The sequence below is a fragment of the Tinamus guttatus genome, unplaced genomic scaffold, assembly GCF_059628265.1.
Source record: "Tinamus guttatus ecotype Peru unplaced genomic scaffold, ASM5962826v1 Tinamus_guttatus_pri_ptg000434l, whole genome shotgun sequence".
Lineage (NCBI taxonomy): Eukaryota > Metazoa > Chordata > Aves > Tinamiformes > Tinamidae > Tinamus > Tinamus guttatus.
The window spans coordinates 1,962,095-1,989,680 of record NW_028288968.1 but is presented as its reverse complement, the minus strand read 5'-3'; the positions used below and the strand labels follow the sequence as shown (position 1 = coordinate 1,989,680).

The following is a 27,586-nucleotide window of genomic DNA, read 5'->3' as shown; positions in this document are numbered from 1 at the left end:
CTAGAGGATCTCTAGAGGTCCCTTCCAACCTTCAGCATTCTATGATTCTATGATAATAGCTGGGCACCCACCTTGCCAAAACGTCTTGGGGAAACCCCCTGAGATGCAAACGGGAGCGTCGTCTGCTCGAGCTCCTCCTGAACCCGGGCCACCGGGCATCCATCCTTGCTCCTTGGGCTGCCAAAATCAGCGATCAAAACCGGAGCTGCGGAGGGGCTGGTCTTCCTCAGCTTGGGCACGTGTTCAGCTGCTGTGTGAAAAGGAAACTGCTTAATAAAAAGCTGGGCTGTTTTATAGGTTTACTTGGAATTTCAGGTCAGGCTGTTGGAATCCATCCGTTACTCACCGTGTTGCTTTGCTCAGTTCATCCCATTTAAACAAGGAAAACCCTTGGCCACACTCTGAACTTCCCAATGAGGCAAACCAGAGCTGCAGATGTTACTCCACACTGTGGCAACCAGGCACGTCCTCTTCTGAGCATGCAAAGGGCCCATGCTACGATATAAAAGCAAACAGACCTCCTCAGTGGAAGCTCCTCAGGCCAAGGGCCTTACTCTCTGTTCTGTAAATAGACAGGAATACAAATTAATCAGGACAAACATCAATTCAAGAGTTTTATTTATTTGTCAGTGTTCTGCTCTACGTACAGAAAATCAAATCTTCAGAGTATTTGCAGCTTCTGTGAGTAGTCAGCAATTAATATTTCTTTTTCTGAAGGTCTTCGCTAGGTTGTTGGTTTAAGTACATGTGCAAGTCAAAGAACTATGTCTCTTAAAAAACTACGTTTATTAAAAAGGTTTTGGAGGCAGCTTTCACTCCCACCTTAACTCTAAACCTTTCAGAAAATCAGAATAACTCACAAGTTTTGCAATATAGACAATATTATCAGAGGCCATCATACTTTCACACCGCAATTAAAACTGTGAAATGGGAAGAGGAGGGAAAAATAAGTTACTGGATAAGATGTGGCTGTCAGGAAAAAATCTATGCCATTTCCCAGCTAAGAGCACCTGGGGAAATAACTTCTAGCTTTGGGAAATGCAGAAATTACTTTTTAATAAAGTTATAAATAAATAACTTTTTTTGGAGAGGGAAGAGCAATTCAGAGTTAATCAGGAATGGATTTAGAGATAATCTTTGACAGACTCTTCTTTGATGAGGAGAAATCATATCCAAATCAGTATTCCTGTTAGTCAGAAAGACTCAACACGATGAAGACACAGGTTTGGCTCGTAGCAGCTGTCAAGGGTTGTTCCTCTTCCGCCCAGATGGGATTGGAGGTAGAACAGGTTTGGAGTTGGAGCCTGGACGGTTGGCGAGTTGAGGCACACGGGAAGAGCCAGCCTTGGACTTGGATCTTCTCGGGCGATTGTCACCAGGGAGCTCGGTCTCTGCAGAAATTATTAATAAAGAAGGGAACAAACACTCATTAGTAGGGGGTTATTCCAATGAAAAGTCAAAAAAAAGCATGTCTTTATTGAAAACGAGTGTTTTGTGGGGAAAAGAAAAAGAAGATAAAAGAAGATAAAGTATCTTCAGGTAGTCTAGTGACTAACTTAATATGAAAGGAAGAGTAACTTTATGCCTAAATAAACAGTCACCGTTTTGTTTTCTCCAGAACTTCATGAGAAATCCGCTATATTGTGCACACTGCCAAATTATTCTACCATGTCATAAAATTGCTGATTATTACTGTGAGCTGCTTTCAGAAGCATGAAGAAGCTGCCCTACACCTCAATAAGGTTGCTGTCATCAGAGTAAGTGTGACACACGGCCTGAGCAAAGCCATTATTTTGAAATAACGTCCAAACCTTTCAATCTTTCTGCTCCGTTTTCAGCTCCTCTTGGCTCTTGTTGCTCACCTTCGTCTTCATCGGCGAGCTGAGCGTGGGGAAGGGGGGTCTGAACAAGCAAAGCTTCTGCAGCAGATGATGAGACTGGTAATAGCCCACTAGCAGGGCCAGACTCTCTGTCACTGGGAGAAGAAAATGATTTATGCTTTAAAATAGCAATAAAAAGGCATATGCAGCAAGTCTGACCTGACAATATTACTGACGTTGTTGTGGTCACATAAACCAATCAAAAGTCACATATAAACTGCAGTATTAATCAACTACAAAAACTTTCACGCATTACAATTCCCCTAAAACCTTTGGCAGTGGCAAACGCAATTACTACCCCTCTTTGTTTTCACTTTATGTCTTGGTCTAATTAATCAGTCACAGACAGATACAACAAAATGGTTCACGTCACCCGATCAATCAACCTCAGATCTGGGATCACAGCTCTGAACTTCTTGTTTCCAAATTCTACAGTTCGGCATTACAAGGTTCTCTCTTAGCAAGTGATTGAAAAGTCTAGTCTAAGGTCTAGTTATTAGTTACCTGATTAGCTTCTAATTAGAGTTTAGTACCACAGACATAGTGAGTTGCCTCAACAGGAGTCACTGCAAGTCCTATTCTCCATGGAAAACTTAGGAGACAACAGGTTCTTGCATAAATACACTTCTTGATCTGTTTCAATACTTCTTTAGAGCAACATTTCCCTTCATCAGTTTTGTCTATATTAAAATAAATTTAGTCAAAGGACTTTCTTACTTCCCTCTGTGTTTGCACAGTCCCCAGCACAGGGGATTCTACATTCATTTGGAGAAATGTTCAAATGTTTCCCTAGCATTTCGGTGACAATGTGGACCATGAGCAGCCATTTACCAGTGAGCAGTGTCCACAGAACCTCTCACCCTTTGGGTCTCCTGCAAAAAATGAGAAACCAAACTCAAAGCCTGAGCAGCCAGGGGCCTTGAGATCAAGGCAGGTATGTGTGAACTGGACAACAATAATGATTATTCTTGCAGCTTGCTTGGCCATGATAAAGGCTTCCTGCTGCCAACTAGGTCCTATGTTGAATTTACTTACGGAAAAGTAAGGAAAAAAGGCCTTGATTAACATAGAGAGATCAATAAATATCTATTTAACGTAAAACCATAATATATTTCTGCAGCAGTGCTTAAGGCATTTCATGTCTACCTTCAAACAGAAAGGGTTGCTCCAGTCTAGGCGAGACAAATGCTCATTAATAGATTTGTGAGTCTGGGAGGAATTACAAGTTTTATCCACTCTGATCTTATCTATGATGCAGGCCAAAGAACTTCACCCCCAAATTCCTGCAAGGAGCATTTTAGCTTGTAAGATTACTATGATTACAGCTTTCTAGGGAGAAGACCAACAGTATTTCAGTAGTATTTTAATAAATGTAAGCTATAAGAAGATGGTATCATGAATAGTGAGAGAAAATAGCCAGGTACTCCCTTTAAAAATACAGATAATTATCGTATCAGTAGATGCAGTTGCCTTTAAAGCCAGAACGATTATTTCCTGTAATAGACTGAGTGCCTTTCTCGGAGCTCTGCTGCGTCCAAGGGTGCTCATCACCAAGCACTGAAGTTGCTGCAGCCAAGTGCTTAACTTGAGCTGTAATCTCATTTGAGCTGCCTGCAGTACCTATAGCCGTAATTACAACGGGGAAAAGCAATTACTAGGAGCAGTAAATTCAGGCTGGGCATAAAGAGCAGCTTGGACTCCTCTCAAAAATATCTATGTGAATTTCTGGAAGGCTGACTGCTCTTGTTTTTGCTTTAGGACACACATATTTGTGCATTTGCCTGCTAAGAAAGGTGAACAATAAGTATCTCATGGTTGGAATTAACCCTCTGTGGACTTCTAGGCATGATTCCAGGAAAGCAGGGTCTCCAAACCCAGCATCCGAAGGTTTTCAGCAGAAAGCTCCCCAGAAAACCACTTGGAGAGTGCTAAAAACTCAGTGTTACAGTAGATATCTCCGGCAATGCCATGCTAGTTGCTAGGGGAACACTTCACAATATTTTTATTTGGGTAAAAGGCAAAACATAAATATAAATATAAATATAAATATAAATATAAATATAAATATAAATATAAATATAAATATAAATATAAATATAAATATAAATATAATAACCTCAGGAGGAGAAGGTGCTTTTAATGGAGTACCTTCTTCCATGTGCAGAAACAGTGTAAGCTCTAATGACAAGCAGAGCCTTGCAAGTGTAACCCACATTTCCTTGTGGCACTAGACCAGCACATTTCCCCCAGTTTAAATTATTATATGGTTATAGTATAGTAGTTGTGATAGCAACTATAAATAATGCAGGAGGAAGAGGAGATGTTCCACTAAATGCCTCCCTGCTGTTTTGGTCTTAGCTAAGCTGTGATTCTGAATAAGCCTCATGAGGAGGCAGCACTCACCTCAATACTCACCTCAGTGCTTACTGGGGCCTTCAAGTACAAACCTCACAGGAAACATTTAATGGAGGTTCTTGTAAAATGATGCAGAATAAGAAAAAAATACCAGAAATAACAGGAAAATTGAGTTTTTGAGGTCTACACCATCTTGATATCCAAGGCGTTTGGGAAATGTGGGGCAGAGGAGCTGAAAATCTACCTCTTCTTGGTGCTTTGGGAAAATCTCCTTCATTAGAACCTGCTACTGGCAGGTGATTTGCAATGAGCTCTGATAACCCAGCTCTGATAACCCAGCTCTAGTCCTTCCCTGGAGACCCAAGCATGGGGAAAGAGAATTATTACAGGGGGAGGAGGCCTGGCTGTGTCCTGACTTGAAGGTTTTCCCATCCCCTCAAGTGTCCCAATCTGCAAAATGGAAAAGAAATGAAAATCAAAAGTAAATAAAAGCTTCAAAGGGGACAAATGTACTCCATGGATTAAGGAGATAAATGTGCACCAAATATTGACTGTATTAGTAATGATTTGAGGATTAAAACACTATCCTGCTGCAGGTTGTGTTTAGATTAGGCTTGGACTAGACTGCCAAAGCCTAACATGTGCCATTCCACACGATGGCATCGTATTTCAGCTAATGGGTAATATTCCTATGATGACATTTGGCAGGAATGAGGGCTTGCAATTAAATATTTGAGATAGTTCTCTGATAAATGCACTAGTAAATGATGATCTTCTGACTCCACCACCAAAACTGCAAATACTGAAGGTGTAGGAACAGTTTCAGAGTACACTTAAAAGAACAGTTTAAAGTGCAGTTGCAAGATATACTGCCCTAAAAGACTGCTGCTTGCCAAAAGCAATGATTTATTGGTTGAGCCTATGACTGAGAGCAAATGGGGCTTCAAGCAATAAAATAAAATAAAATAAAATAAAATAAAATAAAATAAAATAAAATAAATCCAGACTTTTATGTGGGAGACAGCTTAGCCACCATCAGAGAACTTCAAAAGTTACTGGAAAGTGGCAGGACATTTTCTTTTGTGAACTCAGGAAAAATAAGATGTGAAAAATCACGCAAATAATTTGAGGTCTAGACACAAAGTTGCCCCATAAGATCGCAGGGTAATTTGCGTCCTTGAACCTGAAAAACAGTATTTGCTTCCTTGGCTGTGCCTGGAGGTCAACAATTTACTTCATGCTCTTACCCCTTGGTGTTTCTTTTTAGTTTACACTTTCTTCCACTCCAAATATTGAAAGCATATAAATGAGGAGAAAAGGGAAAAAAAGATTAAGTCACCTCAATATTCAGACAAACAACATTGCTACACATTTTACTGAGAAGTTTCAGAAGTGTGGGTTGGTTTTTTCTTTTTCCACAAATATTTTAAATATCTCTACACAACAGTTCCGTGAAGATGATAAACAAATTTCTTCTAAGCTTTCCTTACTCCCCTTTCAAAAGGACTTGACAACATGACTATAATTTTGCTGTAGGCCTGACGCATGCACACACAAAAAAGAATCAGATTAGCAGTTTGCTTTTTCTCTCCTCACAGTTGCTTTTCCACTCCGTTATTAACGGCACTAAACGAAAACACTGCTAAAGTCAAAACACCAAAGCGTGGTGGAGTGTAAAGACATATTTATTCCCATCTGCCAAGGGGGAGACCTTTACAACTCATCACAGTTTCACACTCGTTTGAGTTATAGGTCTTGCCTCTTGCTGGGAAGGACAGATGATGCATAATCCCCCTGCAACCTATTATGCACTCTGCTTCTCTCATATGTTCACTTTGTTCCCCTTCAGCACACTCCAGCGTGGCACAAAAACCCGGGACAAATGGATCTGCAGAGGCCTGTGGTTCCAAGCTTTTTACAGCATGCTAATTAAGTACTTGTAATTACAGTGGCAGGTAGTACATCACACAGAGAGGACGGGAGGTCTCTCCAGGACGCAAGGGGAACGGTGAGATTTTTTCTTTTTTCAGCAGTGAGTTTATCTAAGAATTTGCTTAACGGATCAGCTGTCAAGTGAATGGGTTGAAACCTTTGTTAAAGAGTATATGGACGTTTAGCAATTTCCATTGGTTCCAGCTATGTATCAAACTATATATGTGTCAAACTGCGAGCTTGGGAGCTATTTAAAAGAGTGATTTTTGAAAGATATGAAAATATATGCATGAAAAATACCTAGTATGATATGTTTACATACAGCTGGAAATGCCCCTGAGCTGTACAGAATTAGGTATCAATCATGGGCCTGAAGCCATGATGAAATCCACATTTTCCAGCAAACACAGAGCACGGACACGAGCTCATTCTAAGCTGCAGGTTTCAGATGAGCTTCGTGCACAGGACAGTGAGGAACGTTGAACTGAGCTGGCTCATGGCAAGGCCACGAGCACAACCCTTTTTCCATCCTGGATGGGGGAATCTGACATTTTCTGTTCACCAGGCCATGTTGTGTGGCATCTTGCTGCCTCTGCGTATCCCATCTGGATATGTGATCACAACAGATGGCCAGAACAGGGGAGGAAAGCTTATCCAGCATTCCTCATGGAAAGGCCACTGGAGCACTTGCCATGAGAGCGGGCAGACTTGCTGGCAGCCAGAGCTGTCCATAGGAAACGGGACCATTGGAGTGAGTCACAGCCACCTTATAGGTGGCAATTTGGACCTGCAGAGGTCATGAATTGGGGCAGGTTGCAACCCCCTCCATTGCTGAAGGCCTAAAAGACATTGAAGATGTTGCCCCTTCAAATCTTCTAGCCTCACCTCATTAAATCTTTAAATGAGATAGCAGTGGTCTTCCCACTGCGGTTGGACTCGATGATCTTGAAGGTCTTTTCCAACTATAATGATTCTATGATCCCTTGACACTTGAGAGCTGGGACACATATAAATGAGGATATTCAGCAGTGCTGAGCAGAGCAGAGATGCTGGCCAAGATAGGAAGCACAGCACCAACAGTGACCAAGACAGGAAGGGAAGAAAAAAGGTACTAGAGAGCTCAGGATTCTTATGGGGTCTGTTGTCACTGTGGACAAGATCAGAATTTGAAGATCATGAAACTACCTTGAGCCTCTCAAATGGTATTCAGCAGTAACTATGGTGATTCTCTAAAGAGAGAATGAGAAATCATTCTGACATCAGTATAAGAAACTTCTGGTAAATCTGCCTAAAATGGTTATCACTCACAATCTGCTTTTCCATACTTTGACAAGTTTCTTTCATCATTGTCTTCCTTCAAACACCCCTGTGAAAGACAGCTCTTGAAATGCTTTCTATTTGTGTGAATTATGGCATCTAAATGAACCCATTGCCACGAATGACAAGACTTTGTTTTATGAGGCAGCGACACATGTTTAATAAGGCTGTTGCTGCAACAGATGAGACAACTGCATTAGCTTGGAAAATAGTTTTAGGTCTTGCACATTAACTTGTTCCACCCAGTGATAATCTGTTCCCTCAGAAACTCAACTCACCGGCTCTCAGGGTGGGTAAGGGTGAAGCTCTGCTCTTGGGTCCCTCCTCCTGAAGATGGAGGAACCTGTGTTGTTGGCTCCAGGAGTTGTTGATGGGAGCTGCCTGGTGCTGGAGTGACTGCCAAGGGCCTGGAATGACACATAAAGAAAATGAGGTGCGTGCTACATGCATCTAGATACCATAACAGCATCGTCGGTGCTTAGCTCATGTCCTTCAGAGTGTTGCAGAGTGCTTTTCAGAGCTGCATGGTGCCAACTCTACAGAGCAAAGTCAGTCACAGGGAAATCAAATCCAGAAGCTTCTTTATCCCTCAGATGCTTATAGAGAAGCTGACAAGCGTTTGAGCAGCTGGAGAATTCACTGGCATCTCTTGAACAAAGAGAAGGGCCTAAATTTTTGAATTTTTGCAATTAGATGGAATATTTTTTGTGTTAGTCTTTTCTATTTTTTTCTTGTTTTCTTTGTCTTTTCTGTTGCAGCTGCTTTATTAAAGAGGGAACCACTTCCAGTCTACCCTCTCCTGCTCTTCACTACCTACAATGGAGGCTACTCACCCCTCTGATCTGTTGGCCACATGGTTCATCCTACTAAACCCTTCTTTTTTTCAGTCCAAATAAATTTGGATAGCAAAGATCTACTTTTAAACTGGCCATGTTGATATGGCTCATTTTGCCTGAAGTGAGTTTACAAGACCAGTTCAGATGGAGAGGGGAGTTATCTCCAACAGGAGATACTGGGGGAACTAATCTAGGCTCTTTTTACAGTCAATGGAGATGAAGAGTCTCAGTTACAACATGAGTAAACTCAAGCTTAAGTAGAGGTCTGAAGCAGGCTGGATGAAGCCAGTGAGACAGGGGAGCGTAGGGGAATTTGTTTAGATGGAGACATTCACATTAAAGACACCCCAAACTAGGTGAGATTAATTGCAGCCCTTGTGGTTAACTCACAAGGTGACAAGTTTCAGCTTCACACCTTCTGTCACCACCACTCATAACATCTCAAGAAAAAAAATAATGTTCCTGGTAACGGCAGCATCGACACCGCTTTATTTATAGCCTGGAATTGGAGAGCTAAAACCAGACACAAACAGCCTTGATGAGTGCTAGACATGAGAGCTCCTCATTGACACAATGAACTGCAGGTTGCAGCATCGACCTCTTGTATCAGAGCTATGTCACCAACACCCTTCACAGGAACATTGTCTTTTCACACCTCCCCATCTTGTCAAAGCAGAGCTGTTCCCCCTTGTTGGTCTTCTGGTGCTCCAGTGATGAAGCTTTCCCCACGCTTCCTTGGAAATCCTTTCCTCACCCAATACACAAAACTTGGAGCAAGGTTTTTCTACTACTTATCTTTACATTTTCCTTCCTTCAGTTTCACTCTCTTTTTAATACTTGTAAGTAGAGTTTTCCTAGTCTAAGTTCTCAAGGGGTGATAATGGTGTTTGGTCATTATCAGCTCGGATCGAAATCCAGGCTGATTATATGGGAGAAAGGGTTTTATTGCACTGATGCCTCTCAGAGCTGCTGAGGGCTCTCAGAAAACATTTCTTGTAAAGCAGCATTGTGAAAATAATGAAAAAATAATAAAAGAAGATGCCCTAACAAAGATCTCTACTCAATATAAAGTACAGAAATACACAGCCTGGCAAGGTGAAAGAGGCAAAGCAGAAATGTGAAATGGTGACTGAAGGTCGTTCCTGTAAGGACTTGGTGACCATGGGAGAGTGGGCAAAGATTTGCATTCAGCACCATGATCTGTTCTTAGAATCCACATGGCAGCTACTAAGTCAAATGTCTGGGTAAAAGTCAAATGAAACCCTGTGAAAAGACCAAGTATTTCAGAACAATGTCTTCATTCTGACATTAAAAGGAGCATAAAAATAAAAGCAAAAAGCAAAATTACATTGAAGTAGAGGCTGGTCGAAATAGGAGCTCTGCAGGACATATATACAACCACACGACTGCAAAAACAACCAAAGAGAGCAGGTAAATCCAAGGAGAAGAGCGTGCAGAAACCACAGGTTGCCAATGCATCCTCTTATTTCTCCCCATCTCTGGCAGAAAGCACTGGTGAAGCTGTAAAGTACATGAATTTTCCCCAAATCAGAAAAGCAAGACAGCAGGCTGCAAATCCTCTTTAAATGAACCCTGTTCTCACTCAATCTAGTTTCTTTCAGCAACATTCAGATTAAATCAACAAGATAATCATTAGCTAAAGACCTGCTCTGACTGAGACCTCAACCCAGCCCCTTATTTATTGCCCTCAAACACGCAGACAACTAGTGCGATTACTTTCAGCTACCAAATGTTGCCCCTACATTATATTAGGCAATAAAACATCAAAATTATTTTAATTACACCTGCACACAGCCACAGGCAAAAAATAGAGAGGCTGGATTTTCAGTAATTTGGATTTAAGAAGCTGAATTTATGTAGATAACCCCGTGGGGCTGCAATAAATAAAACGATGTAGATACTTGTTTGACACAACTCTTCAAGACTTCTAGGGCAGACTCAGGAAAACTGAGCAATATATTTCAGCTTGTGTTAAAACACGTCATGACTTAGATTAAGCATTAAAGAATCTTTTAATATTTACTCATACACAGGGAATTTAAAATAGTTATTACCTTTGGTACATTTTTTGTATATATCTTTTTGGGCATCAGTTCTATAAATTTCACAGAATTTAGATTTACTCCTGATTGAAATAGGGCTTTCATCCTCACAGGTCAACATCTTCAATCAAGTCCAAATTCTTTCCCTGGTAGCTTAGGTTAAAAATGAGTCTTTGCATTAGGAGTGACCAAAGCAGGGGTATTTTTTCTTCCTTTTCTCTTTTTTTGCCAGCTCTGCTAAAGGAGCAATAACCCCAGAGCAGATTGCCACAGAAGCAAGCCCACAGCATCAAGGTTCATCAGCTACAAGCCCCTACAAGGCCAGATGTGTTATCAGTGAACAGAGTCATATTTTTACAGAAACAGATTGTCAGCAGAGTGATTAAGTGGATGAGATGCTTTATGCAGAGCCACTGACAATGAGAATAAAGAAAAAGCCGTATTATGTTCTAAGCGAAAATCATCAGGAAAAAAAATGCTGTTAAGATTAAAACAAGAATAGAAAGCAAGACCTTTTCTAAAACCAGATTTCAAATAGGGATGACTTCTGTCAATTTGTGGAGCCAAATAAAAAGGGAAAGAAAACCTCCAAATATCAAACACACAGAGAAAAATTACTTTAAGTATGGATATCCCACAGGGGAGAGTAATCTAGTAAACAACAAAACCAAGACAGATGCAGATATAAGACTGAGAAGAGAGTCTACCTTGGAATTTTAATGCAATAAGATGACATGGGAGGGTCAGAGCAGTTTTTGAGCAACATGTGGACAGACAGTGCATGCCCAAGAAGGAGGCCACAGTGACTTTGCCAGCAGTTGTGGTAGTGGCACTTGAAGCACTCTGGCAAAAATTAGCAGTTTTGACAGCTAATTAACAAATTGGAGAGAATTTATACCAAGACTAGTTATTTGAGAGGGACTTGCAAAGGAAGATGAAAAGCTACTGCAACTTGAGCATGACCCAGGTCTGTGACTCTTTATTGAAAGAGTGATCCATCAAACCACAGGAGAGCTATTCCAAGGTGAAAATCCCCTTCTAATAACTGCTTAAAACAATTAGAACCTGTACAAACAAAATGCTCTATAGGGTATCTATGCACTAGCCGCTGCACTGGACTAAATAACCTACTGGGTTTTCTTCTGCCGAGTCAAATACTTTATAACATTCATATTTATGGCATTTCTTGACTTCTTCCATGGAATGGTGTGTTGTCTCCTCTTGCCTCCAATTCCATCTATCCCCCGAGGCTTGGGAATTGCAAATGCTGATTGGAGGTGACAGGAGCTGCTCTCACCTGCCTGACAGCTCTGCCAAAAGGGTCTGATACTTAACTCCAAAATCGGCTTCCACGGAATGAGTGCGGCGGAATAAAGGGAGCAAAAAGCACCAGGCTAAGGCGGGCTCAGATGAACTGTTCACTCTGCCACACAAAATAAACCCAAAACATCTAACGAGAAAACACGCATTTCTGTTTTTCCTCTCATTAGAACAGAATTTAAAATGAATGAATGGAAAGAAAAGTTTGGCTCCTTCAGAACTTAAAGAATGGACTTAAAATCTCTGCACTAAAAAAAGAGGAAAATATATCATAATATGCATGTCTGCCTAGAAGCTTCTGCCATTGATTTCTCTAGAGACAGTTCAGTGTAGCAGATTTTAAAGTACAGAGACATATTAATTAACTCAGAGTGGGAGGGAGGCAGTAATTGCCTCACAAAGATTGAATTGAAGGAAGAGAGCAGAAGGGCTACTGGCCTCAGATAGCCTCCCTCTCATGAAGGTCTTAATCTGCAAAAATATCAAAGGTTGAACCTCATTATTTAGTAGATCCTGAAATCCCACAGCATAAAGAATTAACACAAATGGGCTCCAATTTCAGGTTACCACAATATGCTGGGCAGCGAAGTGTCACAGTCCAGGAACAACGTGGAGAAGGACAGGACACTTCTGTCTTTCTGTAAATTCTCCTGTGCTGGGTGAGGAGGTTCACCAAGAGTTTTCATTTTAAAGAGTCAGTCTCCAGCCTTTGTCATTGGAGAGATTTATTTCAAAACATCTGGCTTGTGTAATTGTTGCCTGCATCTGTGCAAGCCTTAAATAAGTGCTGCAAGATGTGAACTGTTCTACTCATTCCGATGAGTGCTGATTTATAGGCCCATATGATATTTTAAATGTCAACACTGCAAGTCCTTTCAGGACAGGTAGGAAAAACAAGCAAATGAGAATTAAAATGAGAAAGATTTACACCAGTGTTTACCAGGGGAAGGGAGGGCTATATAAAAGACCAATTAAAGGAGGTACATTGAGATTTATAGACTTTTAACATCATTTGGTGGGGCTGGGAGTGTGAGGAAGAAGGAGAGGACATCAAGATAGGATCCATTTTCCTAAAAAAAAATTGGAGTCAGCGCTCAGAAATTCTGCTTTAAGTAGAAATATCCACAGTAAGATGTACTGAAGCAAAAAACCTTGTGCTGAGCAAGGCCATGATTTTCCAAAGCTAATTGCTAGTAGCTTTGAAAAACAAGTGCAGGACTGTGAGCTGCTAGAAAATGGATCCTTTTCTGCTCCCTCAGAGAAAAAAAATACATAATAATTTCACAGTTTTAGACAAGTTACTTGTGGATGGTGCTGCTTCATACATTTCTGCTTTGAGACTGATGCATACTCAAGTCAAAAGACAGACTGTGTTGTGCAATCTATTTGTGGGGATGGATTGAAACATGATAGAAAGGAGAGCTGCCTGGGAGATCTGCAACCCCTGTTGCTTTCTAATTATTCATCTTCAAGAGCAGTGGAGAAGAGATATAAAGCAGGTATTTTTCATTTTTGCTGCAAAACCCACTCCACGTTACCTTTGAAACAGCTGGACATACGCACTGGGGGCCTTCCCTGACAGAGCCTGGCGTGTGGCAGAGTGACGTCTCTGGAGAGAAGCTTCCTCCTGATAAAAAATAAGCAAAACTTTTAGACAGTAACTTGAAAGCCCACAGGGTAACTTAATTGGCTGTGACGTTCTTCTTTTTTGTTAAGACTCTAGAGGACGTGTGTTATATATTCTAGGGAAAGAGCAGAGCTAACTTACAATGTGGTAAATATGATTAACCAATCTAGACAAACTGAATTTGCATCTGAAATCTTGCTGAAAAATAGCATTGTTTCACTGGCTTCATCTTCAGTAAAGCCCTCATTTCTTGTAAAAGTCAAAATGTAACAGGGTGTAGCAGGAAGGAATGATTATGGGGAACTGCTCTTGATGCATCCCAACCTCACAGCATATTAGAGCAGGAATAATTCTAGTTATGGTGTTTTTTAAGTTCCTTTTCACCAATAGTCAACTGACTATAGTAGAATTTGCCTCTGTTGCATCTTCAATATCTGCCTTTGCCTCCTTATTCCAGCCATGCAGGAAACCTGCCTTACCAACACTACCTCAATCAATATTGTCCTGTTAGAGGGGTAATTACCTTTTCCCAATTCCACTTAGTTAAAAGGACTTTGTACAATACATATCTCAGCAGATTGGAAAATGTGATCCTGAGTTTTAAGGACCTGCTATTTAACAGGTGCTTTAGCACAGAGTAATTACTCGGATAGGACAAATCCAGAGCTACAACATGCCTAAAAAAACCCCAATGTGTTAAATCACAGAGAAAAATTACTAAATACTGCTTTGTAAACAGCTGGATAGACAGATGACACATCTGTCCGTAGACATGAACAAGAGAATACAACTAATCTGCTGAGTGTTCACATTATGGCCATGGCAACTACTTCCCTTTCCTTCACTATTCAGGCTCCCATGCTCATTGAGCTTGTACTTTGTTTTGTTTTCTTTCCATAAAGATGCAGTTCTGTCCCCTTTTTCTCTCTGCAGATTACACATAAAAACTCCTTTGTGCTCATATGCTGTATAGTTAAGTACAACTATATGAAACTGGTGCAGTGTTGACATGCTCAGCATGGGATAAGGCAGCAGGGGAGCAGATTTACCTTCTTTCTCCATGCAACAGAACCTGCCTCTCATCTTGCTCTTGGGTAATTCACAGCATATTCTTATTCCCTTTTCCACATGATAGGACTGAAATTTGGTTATTGCAGTAATATCATACTACTTGGGTGTCAAAAGCATGCACAAAAAAGTCATTTGCAGTCCCAAATGTAACAATTTAGCCAAGATTTTACTTTAAGGACACATATATTTATATTCTTCATATTAAATATGGTGAAAAAGATACCTGTGTTTCTCCTTGAAGGTTTTACTACATTGACACTTCAGCTGATGCTGTAAAAAGTTATTCACATGTAAAAATGCACTGAGAACTTAGTGCAGTAAATAAATAAAAGGTATTAATGGCACTGAACAAGGAGACTCATAAGAAAGAGAACCTTGCAGACACTGTGTAACTTAAACACAAGGTAAATTATAGTCTCCTTCATCATAAACCACTTCTCTCTGACTTGACAAAACATAAACTTTCCAAATAAAAATAAGCAGATGGAATAAAAAGTGAGAAAAATGAATTGCTGGGAAAGAAGGGGAGACACAAAACTACCACGGTAAGAAAAATTCTGGCCCTCTCACCTTAAACTGACCAAATTTTCCTTGAAAGAATCATGAAAAAGAGTCACACTCGTGACACTTTCCAAATTCTGCATGGCTTGAAAATAAAAGTATTTCATAATGGGAGAAATTAGAAAGATGGGAGGTTCCCCACCTATGAAAGCTGATTTGCTGTCATGTTTCTGCACACAGAGCAGAGCCTTTTTAAAGGCCAGGAAAAGATGGGGGGCTTCTCTTACTCTGCTTTTACACAAACTCTAAACAAGAGAGGTAGTTTTAAACACAGCAAGAGTGGCAAAAGTGTCTAGCAAGTCATGTCAGGTAGGACTCGTATGGGAGAGACACAACTTAAAGATGTCATTTTTGTTTTATTTTCCTTTTTCTTGTTGTTATCATCGGAGAGGAGCATTAGGCACATCTGTTTCATAGCCCCACATGCCCCAGTGCCTTCAAGAACGAATATCTTTGGGGAACAGACTGCTAAAGACAAGAGGGAAAGTTGAAAGAGGTTATTTGAAATCCAGGCACGTTGTTGCATGCGCAGATTGAGAAAGGAAAAGCAGGTGACAAATGTGCTTAAATGTCATCTTTGGTAGTTGTGAGTAGCAAAAACACTCTGAGACACTCAACTGAAGTAGCTTTTCCACTGTCACAAGATGATGTTTATTAGCGGTCCTCATATTCCTGTTAACTGCATCTCCCTCTCTACTCTGAATAGGGTATTTTTCCTATCTTTTTGAAACACAAGAGAGATGATCTTTAGCTCCTTTACACCAGCACACAATCAGATGAAATCCATTAAAATTAACTCTGGATTTATTCTGGAGTGAAGTTAAGCAGGAAAGCTTGTCCCCTCAGCTGAATTTACTTGCATCATTCTCATCAATCTGCCTTTAACTCACAAAATTAAAGACAAAATTAAAGAAGTCCAGAGAAGGGCAATCAGATTGCTCTGGATAAAGAAGGGTCTGATGACACACATCTGTTTTGGACTTATCATTTCCATTCTGAGGTTAGAGCTAATTCTCCTTACCACGGGGGCCAGTGGTGGAGCAAATCCATCTGAGATGCTTGCTGAGTAGCTTCTGGCAGAAGAGTCCAAGAATTCATTGGCAGACGAAGACTCAGCAGTCCTGGCAATTACTCCACTGGGTGACAACCTCTGATCTTGTAGGAACCTCATTCTTGAACCTAGTTGGGGAAAGGTCCTTATCAACACAAATATTCTGCATGGCACACTGCTTACAAACAGCACAAATCCTAAAAGAAACACGACATTTTCCACAGATATTTTTTTCTTTGCAAAAGATTACATTATAATGAAAATTATAATCAATGTCAACTACTCAGTTCCATCAAAAAACTTTTAAAATCTTCAAAGCACTTTGCAGATAAAAGACATTTAATCTCCCTAACTACTTAGGTAACTGAAAGCTGTGAGATATCTGAATCCCACCCCTTAAAACCTACCTTATTGGACTAGGAAGAGATGCTTAACTTTGTGTGTAAATGAATTTGTTTTGGGGACCATGCTATGACCTCTAGGCTAACCAAAACCAACCTGTTTAGAAGCTTTGACCTCCTCAGAGCTCCTGGAATCTGATGGGGAGTTAGAGCCTTTTCTTCTGTTACGTATCTGATTTTCTATGGACACAAATCCAAATACCTTTGCAGCTTGCAAGTAATCAAACACACAACTAAGCCAAAGAGCTGGACACTAGTAACTCACTCCTTTTTTCCAAAAACACTTCTTCAAGATAGAAAAATCCCTAAAATCCCTATACAAGGGGATTAGGGTTTAGTCTATAAAATTACATCTAAATATTAACTCAAGTTGCAAAAAAAAATCTTATGAATAGTGGTGCATGGCAATTTTTGGAAAAATCCAGTCATAAGAACAGTTTCATTTTACTGTGTGCCATATCAAAGCACTTGTCCTGAGGAGCTGACAGCCTAGAAGTCACATAACACCCGCAGAGGGGGCGGATGAGAAGCCAACAGACCCCCAGTTTATGTGCACATTCATATTCTACAGGTGGTTTATATATATATATATATATATATATATATATATATATATGCGTTTATATAAAGTTTCACATTCAGCACATGACTTCAGCCTGGCCATTAGAAACGGCTGGTTTGGAGCTGCCAGAAGATCAGATGAAGCAGATGAGAGGAGATTGCTGAGCAGACTGCAAATAACCCACAGAATCCAACCCCTCCGGGGTGCAGAGCCGAGCACAGCCAAGACGGTGCTGGGATTGCTGATCCCAGCATCACAAATAACCCCTTTTTAACACAAGTGCCCCCTTCCTCATTTGTAGGATGCAATTAGTAACATGCACATCCCAGGCCTGCTGCGAGATGATAGTTGTAGCCCCAAAACACCCAAATCCTAGGGTGAAAGCTGCTAGCAAAACTACAAAGTATTATCACCTCTGGAATGTGTTATATTTCTGCTATTAAAAGTTTTTACGAAAACAGCTTATCTGTTTTCTCCCAGTATCTTTACTCCACGCACGAGCAAAGGATCTTGCACAGCAGTTCATTAAAAGAAGAATTAACAACCTATCATGATCTCACACAACCAATCTTCCCTTTGCTGCTATCTCACTAAAAATGTCCGTATTAAAGACAACCTTGAGGCAACTTTTTAGAAATAAATTATTCCATGCAGTTCATAAAAGGAGATGATCTCTAGAAAGAGGATGGTTAAATTTATTTAAACACCTATAAGTGAAGCTCTAAATGAATTTAATGGTGCATTGGAAATTTAAAAGTTATTTCATGGACAACAGAACTACCCAAACTGATACTATTAATGAAGTCTCTGTAACCAGTGACAAATCACTCACTGAAAGAACTCAGAATTGCTGAGGATTATGAGCACAGTCCTTAAAGGAATTCCAGGTACATATATATATATATATATATATATATATTCAAAAATACTGTGCTTATATACAAATCTTTTGTCTTTAACCTTCCCTCCTTTCCTTCTTCCCTGATAATCTAGTTAGGGTTTGGTGGTTGGCTTTGCCTCTTAGGATAAAATGTCTCCAGTGATTTTAAGACAAAGAAGTAGCAAGATTATTATTATTTTTTTATTATAAAATTATTTACCTTAGTAAATAAGGCAAATAAGTCTTCTTTTTCAAAATCCATTCATCCCTATTTCAAACAAACATGCAAGCTCTGGAAATGAAAATAAAATCTACATAGATTAAGATTAAATAAGAATCTTCAGAGAGGTCCCCATGGCTGCAGCACTGAGATGCCACAATATGTGTAGAAGCTTTTGCTTCTCCATTGGGAAATCAGCATTTATTAGTTCTTGCAGGATATAAAATTACTTGAAATAATGAAGTGATGAATTTTACACTATCCTTCATTAACACTTGGAGAGATTTTTGCCCTCCCTTCAGCTACTTTATTTGCAGCCTTCTGAGCCATGTAGAAGGGCACGAATATTGGCTCTTTGCTACTTAGGAAACTAATTACCCTCCTGTTGCAGCGGATCTAACCAAGACAACTGTCAACCATGGAGGGTGTTCATATAAATGAGTTTTTTCTCAGTCTGTGCTGTGCAATATCTTACTACAATAATATCTGTTTCTTATTTCTTTTACTCGGTATCCTAGAGACTACATTTTCCTTTCAGCCCAGCTGGTAACCTGTCCTGTTCAGTGTAAATATAATGGTTACAGCTGAATTCTCATGAGTATTTTTAACTCCTTTAGGGTGTGCTCCCTCTGACAAGAGCAGTTTACTTTGTTTTTTCCATAAGCAATCATGCACCTCTTCTCTTACACTACTGCTTCCTCGAGTCAATTATATAGCTATCATCTGATGCATCTGATCTGGGAATGGATCTGTCTGAAAATATTTCTTTCTTTTTTTAGTTTTGGGGGGTTATTTCGGTGGGAATCATTCCCTGATCCAGATTATGCTGGCTGCACAATCAGCCCTAGCCCTAACAACAATCCTAGGGGTCAAAAGGAATTTGGAGTCAGTTGCCTTCACCCACCTTCCTATGCTGTTTTTCATATAACTCCTCATGTTTTGGCCTGGGATTCATCCCCAATGAGAGGGAGATCTTTGGTCTGAGGGTGTCCCAGAAGGGTCACACAACACACTTGTCTTCACGTTGTCACTTTGGGACACACAGCAGGGAAAAGCCCCTGGAAAGAGCTCATTAAAGATCCCCATCCCAGGGATGGGGCAGCCCAGGAGACCCATCACAGGGAGGCAGATCCATTAGGGCCTCGCTCACAGATTTTAAGCCTTGTAATGAGTAAATGGGATTACTTTACTGATGATTCTATGATTCCTTGTGCTAGGACACAATACCTGTTACTGCATTGCTGTTCAAGTCTGGAGAGCTATCAAAAACTGCAGGTGGTTCCAGACCCAGGTACTCCTTTATGAGGGAATTCAGCTCTGTGAAGGCCTCATCCAGTTCATCTGCAGGCAGGGACATGCATTTCACGGTGCAGAAAAAGAACATATAACAAAAGAACAAGCTTTCATCAGCACAGAGTTACAGAATCACAGCAGCTTGAGACACAAATATATTCCTAACTCATTCAGCTCATTTCTTTGGGAGTACAATCCTCATAAATAGCAAATTCAAGAAAATAATCTGAACTTCAGCTCACTTCTAAGTTTTCACATTCAGCCTAAACCTTCCCCTCTTGCACTTTGGTTTACTGTATATTATTCATTTAATATTGTATATTAAAATTGTAAGTTCCATTTGCTCTTAATAATAGCTAGAAATACTGTATTTCACACCACTATGAAATATGTTTCACCACCACAGGTGGTGAACCACAAAACCACTTTCATGAAAGGGCAGTCAAAGAAAGAACTAGAAGACGATTCCTCTCCACCACCTCCCATCCCCAATGCCAAAGAGGGCTGAAGAGCTCGACATCCAACAATTCAGATCTGTAGTAGGAAGGAGTATTAACTCACCTGTGTTAATTACTGCATCAAAGTATCCTGGCAAATCCTGATTTATTTGGATGTACATGTCCACTCGGGAGACTGCCTCTTCGATCTCTGGCCTGCTGAATAATCCCTTTCTTCGTAGATGCCCCTCATATTTTTCTTTGCTCATTGGTATTAACAGGATATATCTGGGCTCAAAGTAGCTATTTTTCAGACTACGCACACCCTTTAAAATTAAACAGAAAACAATCCTTTTTTGTTGTTCCTGAAAGCGAGTGCCTATGGAACATGTAGGTGTGATCAGGTCAACTTTGCATTTATCACAAACCACAAAAGCAGTACTGGAAACCTGAATATAAGTCTACACTTCTCAAGGTCTGGCATCAAATTCACCGGGGAGCCAAGTTAAAGGTGAGGGACTCCACAGTCTACACGTGGAAAGTGTTGTATAAAAATAGAATAACTTAATTCATTGTCTTCATACACTTCACATATCCAGCAGTTAACTGCTTTTTCTTCTTTGCCATCTCTTCTCCTGCATCACAACCTGTGAGTACCAACGAGTTGCACTCCTGTACCACTACAGCCCTTACAACTTACCTACATCAACTTCCTACATCATCACTTCAGTCCTTGGCTTTTCAGAATGAACAAACAGAGAATTTTCTTCTCAACTGGTATATTTTTGAGTGGAAATGAGCAAATTCATTGCAATACAGATGTATTTTATTTTCCTGAAGCAGCTTGCAAAGGTATAACATATATATATATATATATGTATATATATATATATACACGCAGACTGTATATATATATGTGTGTGTGTGTATATATATATGCACACCTCCCAATACTTATATAAGTTCCTCAGCAGAGATATGAGGTGAGGGCATTCTTCATCTCCCACCTGGTACCAATCTTGTATTTCTGATAGCTCTCCCTTGTACCACCTCATAGTACGATGAATCCGCTATGTATGTAACAGAATAACATAATATATAACACATTTATAACAAATATAAACCTGGTGCTCTCCAAAACATTTTAAAAATACAGTCAGATACAAGCAAAGTCATGCAAAAAAGCACTAGTTGGCTGACTTTTTCTTTTACCCCATTTGCAGCGTGTTAATCATGAAACTAATCTGAACCTTTGAAAATCTCAGGGGGCAATTCGGAGGAAAACCGTATTTTTGGTGAAAAAAAAAAGGGAGAATTTGGGGCCTTGAAAACTTAGTATTTGGATATACAACCACGTGCCTTGAGCTAAGCCTGTGGTCAAGTCAGAGGTCAGACAAGCAGTTGAAAGGAGCCCCAATATGTTCAACCCTAATAACACCTTCACCTCAAGTTGTACCACGAACACCAACTTTTTCATACACACAGAGTGTGCCTGAATCGTAGCAGCTTCGTTGACAAGCGAAGACTCAGCAAGATTTGACTGTTCAAAATTGGTATCTGACCCCTTTACCAGTGAAAATTATACTCTAGATTAAAAGGAATACACAGGTCTTTTTTTTTTTTTTTTTTTGGTCTCAGCCCATGGACCATAATTAACATTTCCTTTAATAGTGCTTAATAGTCACATTTGTTATGAGCTTAGTACAAGATAACGGTCTTGGATAACTTCTATTCGATACATAATTCACTATTATTGTTTCTCATCTGCTAGCAGAACACACAGCCCTTCAAGACTGTGTATAATTACTATGAGGTCTTGAAACTTGAGCAACAAAGGAAATTTTTAGTTGTCTAAAACCCAGTTAAAGTTTTGGTCACTCCCCATGCGGCTGAGCTAATCTCATGAATAAACATGGAGTTCCAGTAAGTTCTTTCTCCTAAATTATTTAATAACACATGGACTTTGGGAAGAATTCAGTGCTTTAAAAGGCACCTTGCTCCATGGTATTTCATCTTCTCCTATTTGTCTTCCCTTGAAAATTCAGGATCTGTTTGGCAAGACAACAAACACATTCGATACCTGTTTCAATCAGGACAGACTGAGGATGATTCACAGCTTTGACAAGACAGAGGAAAAGTAACTGCACAGAGCTCAAGTTAATGAATTGCTGTTTAATACCGGGTAAGTAACAGGCACTCGAGCAGGATTCCACCACTAAATTGCTGATCCTTTGGGAAAGGAGCTACCATTCAGTTATTTGTACATTTATATGCAAGCCAATAAATGGGTGCACGTTTATCTGGGTCAGATGGGACAAATGCTCCTCAGGAACACTACGGCTTTGACCTGATAGCGGGTTTTTTGAGCATCATTTTCACAAAAATAATAAACCTAAAAGTAATTAAATTGATTATCAATTTTTGCTTCTGTTTCCTTAGTTATCCCCCTTAACCATGGATGCCCAGTGCAGGGTCCTGAGGTAGCATCACAGTCCCCCACACTCCCTTTTTCACTCTGCTAATTCCTAATCCAGGAGCGCAGCAGGATCCTTGGATTTGCAGCAATCCCACTGAGGTAAGGCTGAGCCCAAAGAATGTAGTGAAACCCAGTAAAAACTGGCATCACACACGGGACATTCTGTAGTGTCTCACTTTGGAAACTCATAATGATGAAGCTTATGTTGAAGGAGTTTGGAAGGAAGAGTGCCTTTTCTTTTTGTCACCTCAGCCCTTAGCTAGTAAATCTCAGTCCCTCTAAGATAATGAGAATTATATAATTAGAAAATTAGCTAAAAGGTTAATTCTCATTCTTTTGGGATTCAAGTGAATGAGTTTTGACACTCTGTTTGTGACCTAATTTCCTAGGCAAGACCTCTGAGATTTTGCCATCTGTGCATGTGCACCTGATAAACCTCAGATGGAGCAAAGCAACCCTCATAGCTTGCAGATTTGAACAGCTCTGCCCAAACCGTGGCCTCAGGGCTCCATGCATCCTCCATTGCTCCATTTGATCCATACTAGGGCATCCAAGACATCCACTTCTGGTAGATATGTTGCAAGACCTCAGGAAGACCCATTTTTTTTGGATTTTTTGGATTTGGTGCTGTAGGACATCTCTTAAGTTATTAAATGTCTGCATCTACGCAGCTGAAACAAGCCCTTAGTCAGACAACACAAATTCCTCCCCTCCCTGGGATATTTTTCCAAAATGGTTAAGCAATAAAGAATCCTCACCTCTATTTCTAGGTGGACACAGGTTGCAAGACCCTCTCTGGCAATTGATTCGATCGTATCTCTTCCAAGTCCATAATAATAGCCACTGTATTTAAAAGTTGCTAAAAATTTCCCCTGAAATTCAAAATAGTGAGTATCATCAGTGATAAGGAGGCACAGAATTTTCAGAGAAGAGCAGGTAACCAGGCCTGAAGGTTAGAGATCACTTGCTGAAGACTCTGTTGGCTCCCCTGTTTACATATGGGCAAATAAATGAGCCCTACTCTGGTTTTCCAAGCCCAAATTGTATTGCAGGCAGCAAAAGGCATCAGAGAACCAGCAGCTTGGAAGCACAGTGTCTTCAGAAAGAAGCCGACTGCCTTTAGGGGGAATTTGCTCAAATAGGAAAGACTGCATTCCCTGCAGGCCTGCTGTGTTGACAGGGGAAGAAAAAAGCCATAGCAGTTATTTCAAGGATTTTCCTTCTCTGCATCCACACTAGCTATTTGCATGTGCAAATAAGTTGATTTTTTTGCATTACAACATTGTTTAAAAGATTCCTGCTGACCACTGTGCCCACTTACTGTGTATATGCATATAAACACACTCAATAAAAGACAGCCTGCACATTCAGTGCACCTAAGCCATATAGCTGTGAGTGAGCATGAAATCACAGGCATAAACTTTAAAAAGGGAAGAAATCAGCCGTGGACAGAGCAGTTGAGTTCACTCTGACTGTAGGAAATAGGCCCACTAGGATGTTAGCCCAGTACTTACCATGTTTAACATTTTGTCAAATGCTTCTTGAGAAACGAAGTAGTAATCAAGTCGGTTTTCTTCGCCAAAGTAAGCTGCCCTGGTGGTATGACAGGGACTGGAAGATATATGGTATAATAAAGAAATAACCTGTTTTCAATCACAGAAGAAGCTATGGAATAGGAGAGGGGGGGAAAGGGGAGCATTCTATAAATCATTTTATTTTTAAGGAGAAAAGAAATATGAGAACTACAAAGAGGTGCAAATCATACCGTTAATGCTGCATATTTGAAAGATTAACGAATAAATACAAAAAAAAAAAAAAGTTTAAATGTAGCATTACGTTTTGGCTATAAATCCCTTTCCAACCCAGGATAGCCTGAACTGAAGCTGTCCCAGCACTCTGTAATAGAGAAATGATGAAACCATTTTTTTCCAGTTTTGTCAGCTTATGGATGATGTGAAGAAGAATCCTAAATATGGAAGAGGAAGCTGGAAGTTAGGCTGAACTGTGAGTTTAAGAGATATAAAAAAAAAGAAAACAATTTTTAAAAGGAGCCCTAATAATAAGGGTGGACACTACCCCAAAATTAGGGAGATAAGTGTAGATAAGATTCCTACAATGCAGGAAAAAGCCACCACATAAGGGCAGTAGGATAAAACCCAGATATCTGAGCTTTCTATTAGGACAAAATACTGAAAAACACAAACAAACAAAAAATCCTCTTGGAATTCTGTTACATCATTCTGGAAAACATGGCAAAAAATGTACCACCCAATGGGCTTGCCCACATCGGTACATTTCTAATTTTTAATACTTTTTGAAAAGGCAAATAAGAACCAGACAGGGAAACTGGGTTTAGTGGTTAAAGATGCAAATAGGGGAGTATGGAACAAAAAGAAGCCTCTTCAGAGCAAGGCAAGTCTGGAGCAAGGCAAGTGAGCTCTACACTGCAACTAGTACCTAAAGAGGCAGGTAAATTCCTAAAGTGGCAGCACTTTTTAAGCCAAAAGCAATGAATTTTTTTCCTTTTTGTTTGACCACGATGCTGCACTGAAAACACCTATTTAGTGCTTTCTCCTGTTCCCTGCACCACAGTCCATCCTGATGGACTTCTAACAATATAAACAATTTCCTTGTTTTTCTTGTTTTCTGAGACTTTCCAAATAAAATTTTCCAGCGATGACACGCATGTATTTTTTTTTCTGTTTGTTTATTTAAGGTAGCTGAGTTAATAATGACTTAAGAAATGCAGTTTATAATTCAGAAGTCAACAGATCTTAACTAGCAAAACACTAGACAGTGCCACTTCTTTATTTTTTTAAGCCAGTGAGCTGTGGCAAATGAGAGCACTGTGCTCTACACATGGACTCTATAAAATTTCACTTCAAAGGCCTTATTTTCTTTACGATATTATAAATGCACCCAGCTTTAAAGGTCACTCCTGAGCGCTAACCAGATGGTTTGAGGGTCCAATTTCACATTATTTTTGAAACAGTTTTAAACATTACAACCCTTTTTAATTACAAGGCCATGTTTACATTCAAACCGCTATGGTATCTTGCATGAAATACATTTTTAATGAGTGGAATGTTCGAAATTTAAAAGTGTAAGCCATAAAATTGCTTAAATCTCCACTGAATAATTAAAATACAACTTTGCTTTATGGTTGCAATTTTCTGCTCCGTTAAGATTCTGTTTCTCTCCTCTTTTCCTCTTTCTCATGCATGAAACTGTTAGGAAATAAAACACACGGTATAAAAACAATGCTCCTAAAAATAACATGCATCTCCCAGAAAATTCCAACTGGTTTTCAATAAGTCTTTCAAAACGTCAGACTTGCTTTAGAGAAAGGTGTATTTTTTTTTCCGGTCACATAATCTTCACAGATTTTTTTGTTAAAACGTCATTTTCCGCGTGCTAGTCTGATGATTTAATCTAGCAGGTAGCTATAATCCAAGTAGAGAGCACACAGAAATAAAAGTTGTCTTCTTCACTATGGAATATTCAGTTGGAGAAGGTGGCTAGAACCAAACTCACATCGAAAAGCAGACCAAGGTGCTAGGAGGCAAGGGAATCTCTTTCGCATGTAAATACCCTCAGAGTTAGTTTCTTGCCACTTACCTTTTCAATAAGAAAATGAGTAAATAACTGTGTAATAAAAAATTGCTTCTGTCGTATCACTCACAGGATAATAAACTGGGCCAGCAACTGCACTTGCTCCTTTCCTGGCTTCTGGATGCAACCTGCATCTGCATGCTGAGGTGCTTGCGTGCAGGTATGGTGCGAAAATTAAGAAAAAGGTGTATATACAGAAAGAGATACTCAGGTTGAGGGGGAAAGTGTGAGCATAGCTAGAACAGATCAATAAAAGAAGCACTAAGTGTGTTTGCTCTTCACCTCTGAAAAGAACACAACAATTTAAAGGGTTTTTTAGAAGATATTTGATGACCTCAGGCAGTCTAGCTCTGGAAACGGATAAATTGGGCAGCAATGAAATTTGTTTGTGATCTTTAACTTTTACCTTAAAAAAAAAAGCAATTTTAGCCATGATCAGTTTGTGCTCTTTTAAATTTATAGTGTAAACTTACCCATATCTGAAGAAATTGTTGTATTGTCTGCAGATCTTATGGGTAAGCTCTCTCTTACCGCAAGCCAGAGGGCCAACCAACACGAGCATGGGGTAAGGAGCATCAAGACTAGGTAAAGTGCTACAAGAAAAGAAAACAAGGAGCCATTAACGTTAGCTACAAGCGAAGCCTTCAGGAACTTTGTATAAAGTCTCTGCAGAGACTTTTTTTTCTGCAGAGACTTTTGCTCTGCAGAGACTTCATCATCATTTGAACTCATCTCATCTGCCTGTCACACCACTCACGTTGTTCAGAGCACAAGCAGGAGCCAGGAGAGGAGAGTGCTCAGTTTGATATGCCCTAAACATAAAAATAGCATAAAACACTGCGTTAAAGACCCCAGGGTCTCTTCTGCCAAAGGAATCGTGTTATGTGCAGTATAATCTTCTCCGATTTATATTCTTTTCTAAAGCTCCCTCTGCAGTTATTGCGCTGCTGGGATTTGCTTAGGAGTCTTCCAATTCTCCTGCAGAGAAGATAATATTTTAATGACCAGGATAATGAGCGTGGCATGAACCTGAACCGAATCCTGTGCAATCGCTCTGCCTTCCACGGCTCTGCCACAACAAGGGAGCAGTTTGCAAAGCACTCCTCAATTCTGTACCACTAATACCTTAAAACTCCACCAAACACAACTAACACTGCAATAAAAGAATACAGAGTGCTACAGATATATAAAGGCTTCACTTGGACCCCATTTTTTCCCTGCTGAGCAGATGATTAGATCCCCAAATTTCCACTCTGCGTGTAAAAACTAGAGTAAAAGGCATTTCTGCACTTTTGAAAGGCAAGTAATTTATTTTGGCATCTAAAAATGGAAAGTAACTTTGGGATCTCACTTTCACATTGCAGCTCGACTTTAAGATTATGTCATTTGATAATGTGGCAGAATAGCTGAAATAATTTCAAAAAGACATTTTTTGAAACCAGTAAATAGTTTTATCTCAATTTAAATTTTAAAGTGGGAAAAAATCAGGTGTGCATTAATCTTCAATTTAATGTGATTTGAAACAGGTGAATATAAATTCCAGAAAAGAGGGTTTGTAAGAGAAGCAAAAGAAATAAGCCACTAACTCCACATGCAATAATGATAACTATCCTACTCAAGCATGAAGGAAAAGTAGTTGGAAGTAACAGCCTCACTCCTACTGCAGGTTCAGGTCAGCAAAACAGCTCTATT

At 39.8% G+C, this 27,586-nt stretch overlaps 1 protein-coding gene across 1 annotated transcript in view; it reads right to left on the bottom strand.

The window, feature by feature from the left end:
• Positions 1 to 1,017: 1,017 nt before the first annotated feature.
• The window catches only part of LRGUK (leucine rich repeats and guanylate kinase domain containing), a 47,932-nt gene continuing 21,363 nt past the window's right edge, over positions 1,018 to 27,586 (bottom strand). The window contains exons 11-21 of the mRNA XM_088531783.1: positions 26,368 to 26,487; positions 23,797 to 23,893; positions 23,041 to 23,154; positions 19,931 to 20,132; positions 19,304 to 19,417; positions 15,984 to 16,141; positions 13,242 to 13,330; positions 7,763 to 7,891; positions 5,483 to 5,512; positions 1,812 to 1,975; positions 1,018 to 1,391 (exon numbers count right to left, since the gene is read on the bottom strand). Of these exons, the coding sequence (XP_088387909.1) occupies positions 1,243 to 1,391; positions 1,812 to 1,975; positions 5,483 to 5,512; positions 7,763 to 7,891; positions 13,242 to 13,330; positions 15,984 to 16,141; positions 19,304 to 19,417; positions 19,931 to 20,132; positions 23,041 to 23,154; positions 23,797 to 23,893; positions 26,368 to 26,487 (1,366 nt within the window). The 3' untranslated portion in view covers positions 1,018 to 1,242. The remainder of the gene's footprint in view (positions 1,392 to 1,811; positions 1,976 to 5,482; positions 5,513 to 7,762; positions 7,892 to 13,241; positions 13,331 to 15,983; positions 16,142 to 19,303; positions 19,418 to 19,930; positions 20,133 to 23,040; positions 23,155 to 23,796; positions 23,894 to 26,367; positions 26,488 to 27,586) is intronic.